At 54.2% G+C, this 15,572-nt stretch overlaps 1 protein-coding gene across 1 annotated transcript in view; it reads right to left on the bottom strand.

Annotated features, from left to right (window-relative positions):
• Positions 1-480: 480 nt before the first annotated feature.
• Lrrn2 (leucine rich repeat neuronal 2) overlaps positions 481-15,572 on the bottom strand; it is a 59,879-nt gene continuing 44,787 nt past the window's right edge. Inside the window, exon 2 of the mRNA XM_006993236.4 lies at positions 481-3,486. Coding sequence (XP_006993298.1) covers positions 1,123-3,270 — 2,148 coding nt within the window. The 5' untranslated portion in view covers positions 3,271-3,486 and the 3' untranslated portion in view covers positions 481-1,122. The remainder of the gene's footprint in view (positions 3,487-15,572) is intronic.

Genomic DNA, 15,572 nt, shown 5'->3' with positions numbered 1-15,572 from the left:
CTTCCATCGCCCATGCTCGCTCCCGCCTGTGAGCCAAAGTTCTTGCCATCTTCGTGATTTGCGATTCCCGGCATGCTCCTACCTCTTGGGTTTGTGTAATTAGAAACAGGCTGGGGATGTGCAGCCTATGCACTGGTGTGTTAACTGCTTATCAGAGGAGAGAGAGGAACCAGGTTCGGGGATGGAAATTTCCACTCTCTCCCCACGCCTCTGTTTGTCTCCATTTTTCTCTCCCACTCTGCCTCTCCTTGCCTGTGTCATGCTCTTTCTGGATGGCGGCTTCTCCTCAGTTCGATCCTCTTCCCCCAGAGCTTCTGCTCCCTGCTATGGGGACACCTTGTGTTTGGAGCAGACACAGAGGCCAGAATTCAAAAACCGTCTCCTCCAAGCTCTGATCACATCCCAGCCCCCACCGCTGTCTCTGAAGAGACCCAAGCGATTTCCTGATGCCCAGCATGCAAAGGACTAGACCCCTCCCCGTTGCTGTTATGGTTTATTTTTATTTTTTACAAAACAGGAGAAAAGAGTGAATTGGGTAGGGGACAGGTGACACATTTCTCCACAAAGGTACAAAACTGCCTTATAGAAAGTCAACTTCAGAGCCCAGGCTATGAGACGAGGCATCCCTGGATACCCCTCTCCCCAAATATCCTTCAGATCCAGCTGGGGGACACTCCCACTTTGGGCCAGGCTCCCAAGACCGAAAGGAGAAGCCTCCTTCAGCTCTTGCCCAGGAGGGGGATGAGCAAGCAACTGATACTGTACAAAGAGAAGAGGGAGGGGACAGCCTGCGGGCCAGGGGCCTGGGGACACAGGCAGTGGCGTGGACAGCCAAGCCGAGGTCCAGGGGCCTCTGGGGAGGAAGGAGGCTCTAGGCAGAGTCCTGCCTGTTCCTTGGAGACACTCCTCAGAACAGCAGCTGAAGACCCCCCGGAAGGCCACAGCAATCATGTCAGAAGCTGCAAGAGCACCCCCAGGAGCCACCGAGGCCCGCCATTCTTGGCCAAGCTGCCAGGCCTCAGGCACGTGGACCAACGCCACTTTCCTGGCAGGTACCTGGCCCAGATCGCTTCCCTTTAACTGTCCTAGTTACTTTCTCTACCGCTGAGACCTGGCGGTGCCTCAGGAATGTGGAGACAATGGTGGCGGTGGCGACACTGTCTCCCCATTTGAGCATCTGGGCGGGTTCCTCCCCGGATTCCAGGGCAGGACAAGGGGTGCAGACATGACTCGGACAGAGGGGGTGCTCCAGCCCCAGAAAGCCCAGGCTGGAAAGAGAGGCTTCTCACCCACCCCCTGCTTGGGCTGCCGGCCTCTGCCAAGGTGGGCTGCAAGCCCAGCTGCCAGCAGGAGGACAGCAAGAGCCAGGATGGCTATGAGCCCAGGCTGGTCCCCCAGGGCTCTGTGGCAACGAGAGGCCTCTTTAGTCCTGGCCCAAACACAAGCCAACTGGGTGTGGGCATCAGCAAAGGCCACTTGCAGGCAGGCCCAGTACTCTGTGCCCGGAAGGAGGCGGGTCACGTTGTATCGGTGGGTGCCCTGCGGCAGTCGAGCCGAGGCGGTGGCTTCACGGTCCCGGAGGGAGGAGGCGCTAGACCAGGTGAGGTTGGTGGAGACTATGTTGGGTGGGGGCACCCAAAACAGCAGGATGTGATATGGGTGTGTCTCCTGCACACGGAGCTCCAGGCCTGGTCCCTGGTCCCTGCCTGGCTGGAAGGGAGCGTGGCCAACCACAACACTGACTGTCTTAGTGTCGGCCCCAACCAGGTTCTGGGCCACACAGGTATATAAGCCCGCCTCTGCTGCCGACACCCTCCGCAACTCTAGGGTCCCCTCAGGGAACACCCGGTACCTCCTGCCTGCATGAGCAGGCGCCAGTCGGACTCCAGCGGGAGTGACCCAGTAGATTTCAGGCTCTGGTTCAGCCAGTGCCCGACAGTGAAGTACTACGCTCTCTCCGCTGGCCACCTGCAGGCTGGAGGGGAAGCTTCGGGGAGAGATGAGGGGCAGGCAGTGGTCTGTCATCTCCCGGAACGGCACCTCCCGGACCGGGCGGCGCTGGAGGTCTGGAGGCTCGGCACACAGGGTGGACTGTGGCTCGATGAAACGGACACGGGTGCCCGTGGCATTGGCCCAGCGGATGACGCAGTCGCAGCGGATGGGGTTGCCGTGGAGCCCCACCTCCTGCAGGTTGGGCAGAGACTCCACTGTCTGCTGGTGCAAGGCACTGAGAGCATTGTTGTTGAGCATGAGGGTCTCCATCTGGGGCAGGTGGTGGAAGGCGCGGGGGTGGATGAAAGAGAGCCGTGGGTTGTTGGTGATGTCCAGCTTGGTCAGCTCGGGGAGGTTGACCAGGGCGAACTTGTCAATGGAGACCAGCTCCTCCATGTTGTTCAGTCCTAGCTCCTTGAGGTGCAGCATATTAGCAAAGTCTCCCGGCCCTACCCGCTGCAGTGGGTTTTTGTTCAGGTCTAGGAACTTGAGCCCAGGCACCTGCTCCAATGCCCGCTTGGGCACCCGGGCCAGCTGATTGTCATAGAAAGAGAGACTCTCCAGGCTTTGCAGTCCTTCCAGAGCGTAGTCGGAGATCTCCCGCAAGCTCATGCCGGCCAGCACCAGGCTGCGCAGGTTGGCCAGGGGTCGGAAGTTCATGTCCAAGATGGCATCCACCCTGTTGCCACCGATCATGAGGATTTCCAAGTTGGGCAGCATCTCGAACCAGCGGCTGTCAATGGTCCTAAGCAGGTTAGAGTTGAGGTGCAGCCGGAGCAGGTTGCCGAGGCCTTCGAAGGCCCTGGGGGCAATACGACACAGCTGGTTATGGTTGAGATAGAGCTCCTGCAGGCTGGTCAGCCCGGCAAAGCTGTGATCCTCCAGCCGGCTTAGCTGGTTCTCTTCTAGGTGGAGGCTCAGCAGCTGAGGCAGGGCCTGGAAGTCACAGTCTCGGGCATCCGAGAAGCTGTTCTGGGACAGATCCAGCTCTGTGAGGTTGGCCAGGTAGGCAAGCTCAGTCTGGTCTATTCGGCTGATGCTGTTGCTCTGTAGCAGCAGGGTCTGTGTGCCCGCCGGGATCCCTGGGGGCACTGCCGTCAGGAAGAGGTCATTGCAGTCCACAGTGGTGGCCTCGCGGTAGGAGGATCGGGGCGTGTACCAGGGCCGGATCTGGCAGGCACACTGAGGAGGACAGGGCACGCGCCAGGGTACCACGGGTACCACGGCAGTGGTACCAGCCACCCAAGACAGCAAGAGGGCAGCCACAAGGAGCCTCATGGTGGAGCTGGAAGGCAGGGGACCCTCCACAGGAAGAGTCCTGCTCTTCACGACTTGCAGACTGAGGGTCAGCAGCCCTGCCAAGGTCTGGGGAACCGCCCGCTCAGGGCCGTCATTCTACACGGGGTGGGTGGGCATCACTTCGTGCCCTCTCGGGTGTGGGTCCTCATCTTTGTGCGCTGGGCTGGGATTCACTCATGTCCTGGTCAGGCGGCCCTGGAAGAAGACAACAGAATTAGGGTTGAACAGAGTGAAGGAATGAAATCTGTCCCTCCAGCCTCCCCTGGTGGTCTCCAGAAACCTGAGGAACAGCCCAGGAGCTGGTCCGGATGGAAACCAGGCATCCTGGGCCCTGTTCTGCAGCCCCCAAGGTTCCAGGGTCCCCTCCTACCACCTTCTCTAAGTCTTTGGATGACTCAGAGGTGTGTTTGTCTGTGGTGTGGTGTGGTGTGGTGTGGTGTGGTGGGTGACGGTGGGGAGTACAGGTTATGTGTGCGCGTTGGGAGGAAAGGAGAATGGATGGGCTGAAATTGTCATCATTGGAGCCCAGATAAATGGGGAACAGATTGTTTGACCTTTCTTGCTCTTCCTCCCTCCTTGGATCACTGGTTAAGTGAGATAAATGATAGTTTCTAGACGTTTCTCTGGGGATGCGGGAGGAAGGAGGTGGTGGAAACAAACCCAGCTGTAAAATATGGGATGGGCTTCCCAGAACTCTGGAGTGGGGCAGCGGATCCTGACCCCGCATTCACATAGGCTGGGGTGCCGGGGGCAGTCCAGTCCTTCCTGGGGTCTCCTGGGTGAGCTTTGGTTTTGGCCATTGTTAGTTATTCTGCGGCGCAATGTTATTCATTGGGCGGCGCTGTTTACCATTGGAGAAAAGCCACCATAAGTGTTTATTAGGGGAAAGAGAGCAGAGGGGATGTGCTTAGACCTATGGAAGATCACGCAGGGAGAGAGGATGGAGGGGTCTGTGACCTGCTTTTTATGGATTTCCCCTGCACATGTGCATATGGGCTTACATAGCTATGCCACGCATGCGCATAGGTGATGCGATCACGCTGCACGCACCACTTTCCACCCTGGAAGCATGGGCCTTCCTCTCGCATTAGCCTGTTGGAGCTGCCCGGCAGATGTGCAGGCACTGGAGTCTACCTGCCTCAGCCCTGCAGGGGTGGTCTTCTGCAATCTGGCCCATTGTTCCTATCCCCCCCTACTCTCTGCACAAACCTTTGGGGTGAACTGACACCCCACCCCCCTTTGTTTCATTTCTCTGAGACAACTTCTGCTTGTTCTTCAAGACTCAAGTCCAGTCACTTCCAGAGAGTGTCTGCTGGGCTACAGGGTTTCCTGGAGGCCGATGAGCTCTTCGACGTTGGGGCACGTGTCTCCACCGCTGGGGCGAAGGGGCTGGCACTGTGTGCCCCAGTGGTGGGCTTGCTGCTGTCCCAGCCCTGCCCGGGTCACCTGGAAAGCTTCCTCTGCCCTTTCTTCACCACACCTGTCACTCAGGGCACGGCTGGTGCTCACTACAGTCCCGTGTCCTCAGGGCCCCTTCCCCCTGGAGGTCTCCTCTACTTGGAACCCAAGACACTGATGTATCCTTCCTCCTGGATGTATAAAATCAACCTGGCAGCCGGGCGGTGGTGGCGCACGCCTTTAATCCCAGCACTCGGGAGGCAGAGCCAGGCGGATCGCTGTGAGTTCGAGGCCAGCCTGGGCTACCAAGTGAGCTCCAGGAAAGGCGCAAAACTACGCAGAGAAACCCTGTCTCGAAAACCCAAAAAAAAAAAAAAAAAAAAAAATCAACCTGGCTTCTCTCTTAGAGCCTAAGGTCAGGCTGTACTGCCCTGAAGGTACATCAAGCCTTGGCTTAGAACAGAAGATGGACAGAAAACTGGGACATAAGCAGGGTGGTGGTGGTGACGGCAGCGGCGGCGCACACCTTTGATCCCAGCAGAGCCAGGCGGATCTCTGTGAGTTCAAGGCCAATCTGGTCTATAGAGGGAATTCCAAAACAGCCAAGGCTACACAGAGAAGCCCTGTCTCGAGAAACAAGCAAAACAAAACAAAACTGGGCCAGATCCCCGTTCTCCTCTTTGGCCTGGTCTGACTCCCAGGTAGAGGTCCGATCCAGCAGCTCTTCAGTGGCAGGCGTGCAGATGTGTTCCTAAGACTCTCAGCAGCTTTTTTTCCTGTGTAGCTGTCCTAAGAGGGCTGTGAGATAAACACTCACACGCCCAGTTTGTATAGGTCCAGGAGAATTCCAAGAATTCGGCTCCAGTCTCCATGCTGGGAAGGATCCATAGAGAGGAAATAAACCCAAACTGGAGGCTGTGCTGGTCATACATCGCCACTCTGCCTCAGGTCTGGCCCAGCTTGCTCTGGGCCCAAGGCTAGGGTGCACTGGCTGCCCTGAGGCAGGCTGGTGCCATTCCTGTCTTCCGGGCGAGGTCTCCCTTGCCAGGAAGCTGCAGGAAACTCATGCTGGTGTTTACCAGCTCCCAGGCTGTGCCTCTGTCTGGCCACACGGGGCTCTTTGCCTCATTATCCTGCTTCCAGGATGCTGGGAGGGAGCAGTGGGTGCAGGGCACCCCTCCCTGAGCAGGAGAGCAGCAGCATGCCTGTGTACATCTGACTGCGTCCCACTTTTCATAGCAGCTATTTCTGAAGGTGGGAAAAACAACGGTGACTTGAAAGGCACAGAGGTTTGCGTAGGGGTGTGTGTGCGCTGTCACGTAGATCTTAGGGTAAACAAACACACGTGCACCAACATGCGTGCCTGCCTACATACATGTGCCATGGGAGCCCTGGGAAACCAGCTGCCTCAGCTAGAGACGGGGGCTCAGGGGTGGGGGGCGCTTGTGGTGTACTTTGTGGGTTGGGAAAGCTGCAGGAAACAAGCCGAGAAGCACCTGCCATGTAGATGGCTCCAAGTGCCACGCTTCCACACCAGGGGCCGGGATACCAAGCGTGGCTCTACCTCTGCCCTAGGAAAAGCTCCTTGACCTCTCCAAGCATCTGCTGCTTTCTGTGTCCTTCATTTTTTTTAAAGAAAGACTGTCACGAGACTGAAATGTGCATGCTGCTCATGGAGAGAGTTCTAGAAAAGGTCAGCTCCTTTTCCAAGGTTGGGAGGTGCTCTTGCCACATAAGACCTCCCTTCTCTCTCCCCTCCTCCCTCCTTCTCTCCCTTCCCACTTTTCTCCATTCTCTCTTTTCTTCCTCTTGCTATGTAGCTGAGATTGTCCTTGAACTCAGGATCTCCTTCTTCCATCTCTCAAGTGCTCAGAGTGCAGGTGTGCAACACAGTGACCACAGGACTTAAGGAACAATAGTCTAGACAACAGACCATAGGGGGCAACAAGCTCCCCCTCTACTAAGCTTAGCCCCTGGGAGCCCAATCAATACTGGCTCCCAAGGTGGGGCGGAGAGCTGTGAGCCGGCAACAGCCATCTAGCAAAGAGTACCCATTGTTGGGGAATATTATTTTAAGGTATGTTACCTTTGTATGTTGCATTTGTTTAATTCTGTGAAGCTGTGTTACTGTGCTTGTCTAAGACACCTGATGGTCTAATAGAGAACTGAACAGCCAATAGGGAGGCAGGAGAAAGGATAGGTGGGGCTGGCAGGCAGAGAGAATGTATAGAAGGAGAAATCTGGGAGGAGGAGAAGGAATGAGAGAGGAAGGAGGACTTCAGGGGCCAGCCACCCAGCTACACAGCCAGACATGGAGTAAGAAGGAAAGAAAAAGTATACAGGAATAGAGAAAGATAAAAGCCCTGAGTCCAAAGATAAACAGGATAATTTAAGTAAAGCTGGGAAGAAACAAGCCAAGCTAAGGCCAAGCATTTATAATTAAGAAGAAGCCTCAGTGTGTGTTTATTTGGGAGCTGGGTGGCAAGCTCTCTAAAAGAGAGAAAAAAAAAAAAACAAACAGCAACAACAACCAGATGGAGAGGAAGGTGAGGCTGAGTAGGCAGCAAGGGTTCTTCCGAGGGGATCTCAGTGTGTCACTTGTCCTTTAGATAAGACCTGAGCCCCTGCCTTTCCTCCAACACCCTTGTTCTGGGTGCCAAGCCAGCATTCAGCTGTGCTCAAGGCCTTAGAAGCCACCAAACCTACAAAGTTCCATGGCAGACAGCTCCTCTGCTGGCCCCATCTGTCTGCCTGGGCAGGAACAGCAGAATGTGTTATTCCTGGGCTAAGAACAGGGCCGGCTTTAAGAGGAAGAGAGAATCGGCTGAATCTGGAACCCCAAAGTGTGGCAAATCCTTAGAGGAGTCCCTTCTCTTGAGGCTGGGCACATAGCCCCTCCTGATGGAGCCTGGAGCTGCCCACTCATTTGCCATCACCATTTAAGGCTGTCACGGACCTACTCATTCAAGCTGATCAGCGAGTCCTACAGGAGCCGCAGAGAAAGGGAATCGTCTTTTCTCTCTAATGTCCGGGTGACCAGGAGTTCATGAGCACACGCACATGCCTCCCAATTGGTCTGCAAGCTCCCTGTGTCCACAGAGAATGAAGTGAAGCAGAGTACTTGAGGGCGAATATGAATAATAAAACCCACAGAACACGGAACATTAAGTTTCATATCTCCACCAGCTCTGTGCGTGGGCAATGAAGGGATTCTTTACTTTCATTTTGTCAGGAGGACAACTAAGGTTCAGAAAGGTTATAGCAGAAGTTACGCAGCTTCTTTGTGGTGAGGGAAACAACCCCAGTTTTTTTTTTTTTTTTTTTTTTTTTAACTATAACCAGCCCCAGCAGCCCAGTCAACAAGGAATCAATGTTTGCTTGAAGGGAGCTGGGTGTTAGGCTGGCTTCGAACACTTGCCTCGGCTGCAAGTTCTCTCAGAGATGGACTTGGGTCCTTAGCAAATATATCTTGTCCCCTGAGGGGCCCACCAGACCCCTTCCTTGGCTCCTGGCTAGACTGGCCCCCTTGAGGAACATGCTGGAAGAGCCCCGTTACTGTCTGAGCCTTGGTGGGCCGGGAACCACAGGGTCAAACAAAGCTCAGTGCTGCACTTAGATCTGACCCTGCCATCTGACTGTGCCGTGGGTAGCCACCCGGGCTGCTGGCTCCCTCCAAAGGCACACCGTTAGCTTGGAAGGGCTTGCACTACAAATCCCAGTGGACCTATTGCTGGTTGGATTTGCTCCCGGAACCATCTTTGGACTTGGCAGAATGTATGGAGTCGATCCTCCAATCCCTCTGCTAAAAAGACCCTTGGCAAACCCCTAAAGGAGGAGTTTGGGGGGACACTGTCGTTCCAGCCTTCCTTCTCGGTCCCTATCCCTTGCAGCCCAGAGGTGGAGTCTGCTGGTGCATGTAGACTCCTCTTTTCCACCTTCCTCTCGCTCTCTGCTTCCATCCTTAGGCCCTGCCCAGCCTCTGAGAGCAGCCTTCCTCTAGCAGGAGGCAAAGCAAGCAAACAGGCCGCTACCGATTGCCTGGCCTTGGCCGCTTCGGTACCAGGTCCTCCTGAGCTGTGGAGAACAGACGGGTGGCATAATTGTGTGTAGCATTGATAAACTCCAGCCTCCTCAGCAGCAGGTGAGCACCGGGCAGGAGCTGCAGAGGGCGGAAGCCTGGCCTCCAGCTGTACACGGGGTCTCCAGTTCCCCTGGGAGGTGACGAGGTCCCTCACTCCTACCGCTCACTTAATCACACACAACCAGAGCTTCTGCACGGGAGACCCCGTGCTTATCTAGTCTTCCAGAGCCTGAATTCCATTCATAACTTATGCGAAGGAGGGCTGGGGGCGCGGAAGGAACTGGGCTTTACCACGGAGTTAGAGCCCAGCTCTTCCATGCTCCATGTGACCTTGGGCAAAGTACCCAGCTTCCTTAAATGTTGCCGCCGTGGAGCCCGGGATGTGATGACTCTGTTCCCTTCACTCCTTCCATTAGTGTGGCTTCTCAATCCGTCTTTGTTCCTCACCTTTTGTAGTCGTCGTCGTCGTCGTCATCATCATCATCATCATCGTCGTTGTCATCGTCATGGAGGTCTAAGATACTACACAGGCCTGTATACACCAAAGACACGGAACCCCAGGCTCCATGAACTTGAGCTAATCCCGGGTCAGCCCCACTCAGATCTAGATGTAACTATCCCAGCATTTAGAAGGTCGCTTACATGCCCCTGCAGGTCCATACACAACCCTACCTGGTGACCACTGCCTGACGCTAGCCTCACCGGCCAGCTTCATCTGTAAGCTTCTCCCCTCGTCCCTTTCCGCCATAAGTTGAGAACAAGGTCATCGGAACTGGGTGATTATTCCTGGATCTCCTACTAATACTTCCAAGTGGTTCAGAGACTCTCAGCATCCCTCTCAGCCAGGAAGGTGGGGCTCCTTTCTTGTTCTTACACCTAGAAATAAATCTATGCCTCGGGGTCCCAGCTCTGGCTACAATCCTCTTGGCCTGGGCCCTTGAGGCCCCTTGAGACAGGAAGACTGCTCGGTGGTCTCTGCTCCTCATGTTTCTAGATTTTCTCATCCCAGAGTCCCCGGCAGGAGACAAGAGGGTAGGTGGGAGTTATCCTGCACTCTTAGCTCCCCTACTCCCCTCAGAGCCCCTCACATTCACCTCGTCCCAAAGCCAGCCTCTCCTCTCACCAACCTGCTCCTCAGGTCCCGTCTTGGTCAGTTCCTGCATTCCCCAGTGCTGAAGGCCGGAAATCACTATTTTGCATTACACCTCTTCCCCTAGCAAATACACCTACTTACATCACCAGTCTTGACCCTTAGGGTGGCCTCTTTGGTGCTCTCCTCTTAACATCAGAGGCCCTCACATCCCCAGACCTTCTGCTCTGCCACACCCGACCTGCCGCCGTCCCCAGCACTTAAGGTTCTCACCCTGACTAATGCTCTGTTCCTTTCAGCTCTCACTCTTCTTCAGGCGCCAAACCTACCCCAAACACGGCTTCACCTGAAGGGAGGAGGCGCGAGGTAGCCCTGAGGGCTTCTGTGCTGGGGTTTCCCGTATGCCACCTACTTTGCCAACAACCCTGTAAAGGAAGTGCCACTTAGATGAGAAACTTAGCTCAGAGACGTTAAGGGACAAGATTGAGGTCCCACAGCTGGTCCATGGAGGGCCAGGAGGGACCGGATAGATCTCATCCACAGCCCTGGCTATTTCTGGGACTCTGGCGCCAGAGCTCAGCTGGTCTGTCGGGCAGCAGAGTGTGTGTGTGTGGGGTGCGATTCCTTTGTTCCGGCCTTGCTCTCTCCTTTCCTCTGGAATTTTAGAGGTCAAGGTTCTGATAAAACTCCATGGGTGGAGAGGGAAGGGTCTTGTTGCCAGGCAGGATCCTCTCTGGTGTCCAGGCAGAGGGTGTGAGAACTCCAAGCCTGAAGGGAGCCGGCCTCATTACTTCTTAATTAGAATGGAGGGTGCCAGCAGGTAGCACACGGTCGTTTCTGTCTGACTGTACTGCACCCAAACAGGCTGCAGGGGGGCAGGGCCAGCGAGCCCCGGCAGAGAGTGGCTCAGGCTGAGCCCACCTCTTTCTGCTGCCGGGGCTTCTGCAAACCCTCGGGGACCGCCTCTCTGACCAGAACCTCTCTCTTGAGCTCCTGGGCTGCCCTGGACCCCTCCATGAGAACCTGCCTGCTCGCCCTGCAGACTGAGAACTCTGCAGGGCCAGGAGCCTTGCTCAAGCTCACAGTAGGAACTCAGAACATTATCTGGACAAGGCCCAGGCCAGGCCAGGCAGGGATGTCGGTCTGTCTGTCTAAAAGATCAGAAGCCACAGGGACCAGGTGCCCAGAGAAGAGGCCTTTGTGTGGATTCTTCCTCCCGCCTCTCTTCCTGCCCCCTTAAAGGAGACCAGCATCATTCTGGAGTCTGTTTTTCCTGATTCAGACTTTTCTGTGGCCATTTTGCCTTCCTGGTCACTGCTCCTGAGTGAAAGTCACTTTTTTTCCTCATTCAAGTTTCTGTCTGGTTTAACAGAATCTTACATTCACCTCTACTCTTCTGGAGCTTTCTCTGGATCCCTCTAGAAAATCCCACAGACTCCACTGGCCTCTCCTCTGAGGCCAGCGGTTGAAACAGTGGATTTGGAGGGGACTCAGTAGTTGAAGCCTGTTGCCTGCTGCCGGAGGTGATGGAGAAGGGGATGGGAAGAATCTTTCCCATGCCCTTGCATAGTCGGGTTCTCAACCGGAAGTCCTGTCCTCCACTGTGCTTCTAGGAAGTTCCCTCCTGCCTAAAGCCTCCATCATCCAGCACCACTGTGGAGTGCTGCTGGATGAGCACCCCTCCACTCTCTCTGAAGCCACAGCCTGCCATCCTGAGGGGTTCCGGTCTCCTCTCTGCGCACTGTTAGGCAGGGTAGAAGGCCCCGAGGCCCCCAGCTGACAGGGAAGTGTGGAGAGGAAGGATTCTGCCCTGCCTGTGAGGCCCTTTGGGTCGCCCTGGCACCTGGTTGCAGGCAGAGGCAGGTGGGGTGGCCGAGGGAACGTGGAGCAGGCTAGTTAAACGCGGAGAGAGGCTAAACCCCTTCCAACGGAAAAGGAAAATGAAATCAGAATGGAAATTGATGAGGCGGGGAGGAAGGGAGACTCATTTCATCAGCAGGTTTACCAGATGAAGCCCGGAGATAAATCACACCGGGAGAAGGAGGCCTGGGCTCCAGGGCGCAGGCCTTCCTCTCTGTCAGCTCTGGCAGGCAGGCTGGGAGATAAATGGCTGCCGCTGAGGCCCTCGGTGGGTGTTTTTCTTTCTCCCTTTCCCCTCACTGCAGTGAGATAGCCTGCCCCCCTCACTGCAGTGAGATAGCCTGTCGGTCCTCGACACCCTCCCGTGTTTGCCCTGGCTGTCCTCTCACTCAGTCCCTCTTCTTCGGCTCTCCCTTCCTCATTGGTGACCTAGCAGCTTAGATCTTTCTTGCTCCATAATCACCTGGACTGCCTGCAGCCACAGGGAAGGCAGAGGGCAGGGCTTAGGGACTGGTGGTAGGCAGTACAGCCCAGGCCAGGGCTGGGAGCAGGCTTTGGATCATGGCCTCATCCCTCCTCGGGCCTATGGGGCCCTGGGCCAGGACTATCAGCAGCTCCAAGAAAGTTCTCAGAAATGCAGATTCTTGGGCCCACTCAGTCCTCCAGGACCAGGGAATGAGGGTGGGGCCTAGAAACCCAAGTTTGACCTGGATGACTTCGGAAGTCCAACTCTATAAACCAAGGAATGATCCTTAGAAATCTCAAAGGCATTTTTACTCGTAATGTGCTTCCTATTGCTCTCCTGACAGGTTAGGATGGAGTCTTCCAGAAGCCCCTCACCTCCTTTGTCCCAGGCACCGAGAAACTTCCAAGGAGCATCAATAAAGGTGTGGTGGTATGTTGGGCAGGGTACATTTGGTAATGGCGAGGGCACACTGTATAGGAAGGACAGGTGAGGTTTCACAGCTTGAGAACAAAACACAGAGAAACTCTCTGCGGGATAATAAGTTGTTACAGAAGGGGCCTGGGGCTCAACCATGGGAACAGTGCAGTCCCACCACACATAGGAAGTTAGACAAGTATTCATGGGAAATACGCTAAAAATGAGTGTGGGGGCTAGTTTTGTATCAACATGACACAAATTAGAGTCATTTAGGTTAAGAAAATGCCCCTACCAGACTGGCCATCTTGATTGATGATGGATGTGAGTGGGCACTGTGGGCAGTGCCACTCCTGGGCAGATGGTCCTGGATGCTACAAGAAAGCAGGCCGAGCCATGAGCTGCAAGCCAGTAAGCGCCACTCCTCCATGGCCTCTGCATCAGTCCCTGCCTCCAGGTTCCTGCCTTGAGTTCCTGCCCTGATGTCCTCTGATGACAGACAGTGATTCGGCAGTGTAAGAGGCAATAAACCTTCCTGAACGGACACATGGTATTTGGAAAGTCATGAGAAGAGGGAGTGTGGTCTTTTTCTGTCCGTCTGCTTTTTTCTATGTGGAGATACTGCATTCCCCAGAGAACCCAGAGTTCAAAAAACTATCTGGGAGGCAGACAGCAGGCCTCACTGGATGCTGATGCCTTGATCTCGGACTGCTTGGCTTCCAAAGTCGTGAGAAACAAATTTCTAGTCTTTGTAGATGCCCAGTCTTTGATGCTCTCTTGAAGCTGCCCAAGGAAGACCTGTTTGACAGTCACAGATGCCACTGCCCCTGTTTTTAATGGGAAGAGTATCAAGTGACGGGCTCAAGTTCACACAGCACAGTAACGGGCCAAAGCTAGAAGGCGCAGTGTGCTTCCAGCCAGGTCCTGATTTTCCCTACGGGAGGGCAATACTAATTAATGGCAGCCACTGAAACAGTCTGATGGTGAACCAGGCCTTGGACTAGGCAGGAGTGGCTGCCTGTGTGCTCATAATGCCACTGGGATGAGGGCGTGATGAGCCCCACTGCAATGTGAGAGGGTAAGTCCCTGGCCTGAGAGTATTCAGTTGTATAGCCAGGTCATTGCTGGCTGGTGCCAAAGCCTGTGCTCTGGGGTCTGATCCTTCAGAACCCTCCAGCCCCACTGCCCAATTCTCCTCCATCCCAGAATGGAATGACTTCTTTTTGATCAATCTCCTTTGGGTCTGGACCAACGCAAGAAAAAGAGGCTGGTCTCTGGCCCAAGTTTACAGGCCTTCCTCAAGGACGAGCCTGTCTCTACCTTGGCACAGCTTCTCTGCCATACCTGTGCAGCCTCAAAGTCCAGAGTGCCAGGCGGGCTGACGGTTCTCGAGCCCTGAGCCTGGTGGAAGGAAATGCTTCCATCTGTGATCAATACCAGGCATAATTCAGTGACTGCAGCAAGCACAAAGGAGTGGAGGTTAAATCAATATTTAGAAGCTTCAAAATTAAACTAATTAAGAGCAAGCCTTAATGATTTTTTACTGTCTGGGAATAAAAAAGACAAAAAGCCTGCCTATATTTCATGATTCCACTTTAGTTGCTGGTAATAATTTGGACGAGCAGAAATGGACGGTGCCCTGGCAGCCCTGCGCTATGCTGCAGAAGAAGGGCACCTTGTCTGAGGAGACAGAAGATGGGAGAAGCCGGAGCAGCGAGGATGCAAGGGGAGCGCAGTGCAAGGCCATGAGCCTGATGTCAGGGGTACTATGCACAGCACAGTGTACCCTCGAAAAGATATATTGAACTCCCACTCTGGATATTTGTGAATGTACCCTTCTTAGAAAGTAGGGTCTTCAGAGATGTAATGAAGCAAAGATGAGATCATCAGGAAGACCCTAATCCAATATGACTGATGTCCCCGTAAGAGGAGGAAAATGCCACATGAGGCACATCCTCAGGGAAAAGGGACAGGATGCAGCTCCAGGCAAAGGAATGTGCCCTGCCCCTCTGCCCCCCACCCCCACTGATGGCTGTGAGTGGAAACCAGCAGGGGCAAAGGTGGATTCCTCTGGTCTTCTTGAGGGAGGCTAGCTCTGCTAACGCCTTAAATGTGAACTTCTAGCCCACAGAACTTCGAGAAATGTGCTTATATTGTTTGAAGGGACGAGTTTATAGTGCTTTGTTATGGTAGTCTTAGGATGACAATCCAGGGATTCTGGGTTCTCATTCCAACTCTGCTACTTACTAACCATGCCAATTAGGGTGAGATGTTCACCCTCCATTACCTCCTCTGAAAAACGGGGATAAGACCTCCCTCTCTTTTAAAGATCTAAAACCTGAGGGTAAACATGCACCATATCTGTAGTGCTGACTCAGCACTGGGAGGGTAAGACCCAGCAGCCAGCCGTCAGATGAGCCTGGTCCTAGGCCCATTGTACGGATCCAATCAGACCACAAGGGAGTGTTCACTGTGTCACTAGAGATGCTGTGAACATAAAAGGTGTTTTTATCATCATTTTTAGTGGAAGGATTGGATGACATCATTAAAAGATATTTTCATTATCATATATATACATATACATATCTGTATATATGATGGTTCACACCTGTAATTTCAGCATCTTGGAGGCTGAGGTAGAAGAATTGCTGTGAGTTTGAGTTCAAGGTCAGCCTAGGCTACTTACTGAGACCCCTTCTTAACCCACCTGTGCACACCTGTAATCACAGCACTTGGGAAGTGGAGGCAAGGGAATCAGTTCAATGCCAGACACTACTACATAATGAACTGGAGGCTAGCCTGGGCTACATAAGACCCCATCGTAAACAAACAAACCCAAACCAAAACCCCAGCACGTCTTGCAGTCCCATCTCATTCTCATTACATTTTCCCAGAAGTACAGTAAGATTGGTTCCGAGGGGTGTCGGTTTTGACTGACAAGATTTCTGGAGTGTTCTGAGGTGTTGCTGTCC

Source organism: Peromyscus maniculatus, chromosome 11 (assembly GCF_049852395.1).
Source record: "Peromyscus maniculatus bairdii isolate BWxNUB_F1_BW_parent chromosome 11, HU_Pman_BW_mat_3.1, whole genome shotgun sequence".
NCBI classification, from domain to species: Eukaryota; Metazoa; Chordata; class Mammalia; order Rodentia; family Cricetidae; genus Peromyscus; species Peromyscus maniculatus.
The sequence above is the reverse complement of the archived record's forward strand: the minus strand, read 5'-3'. Positions and strand labels throughout refer to the sequence as shown.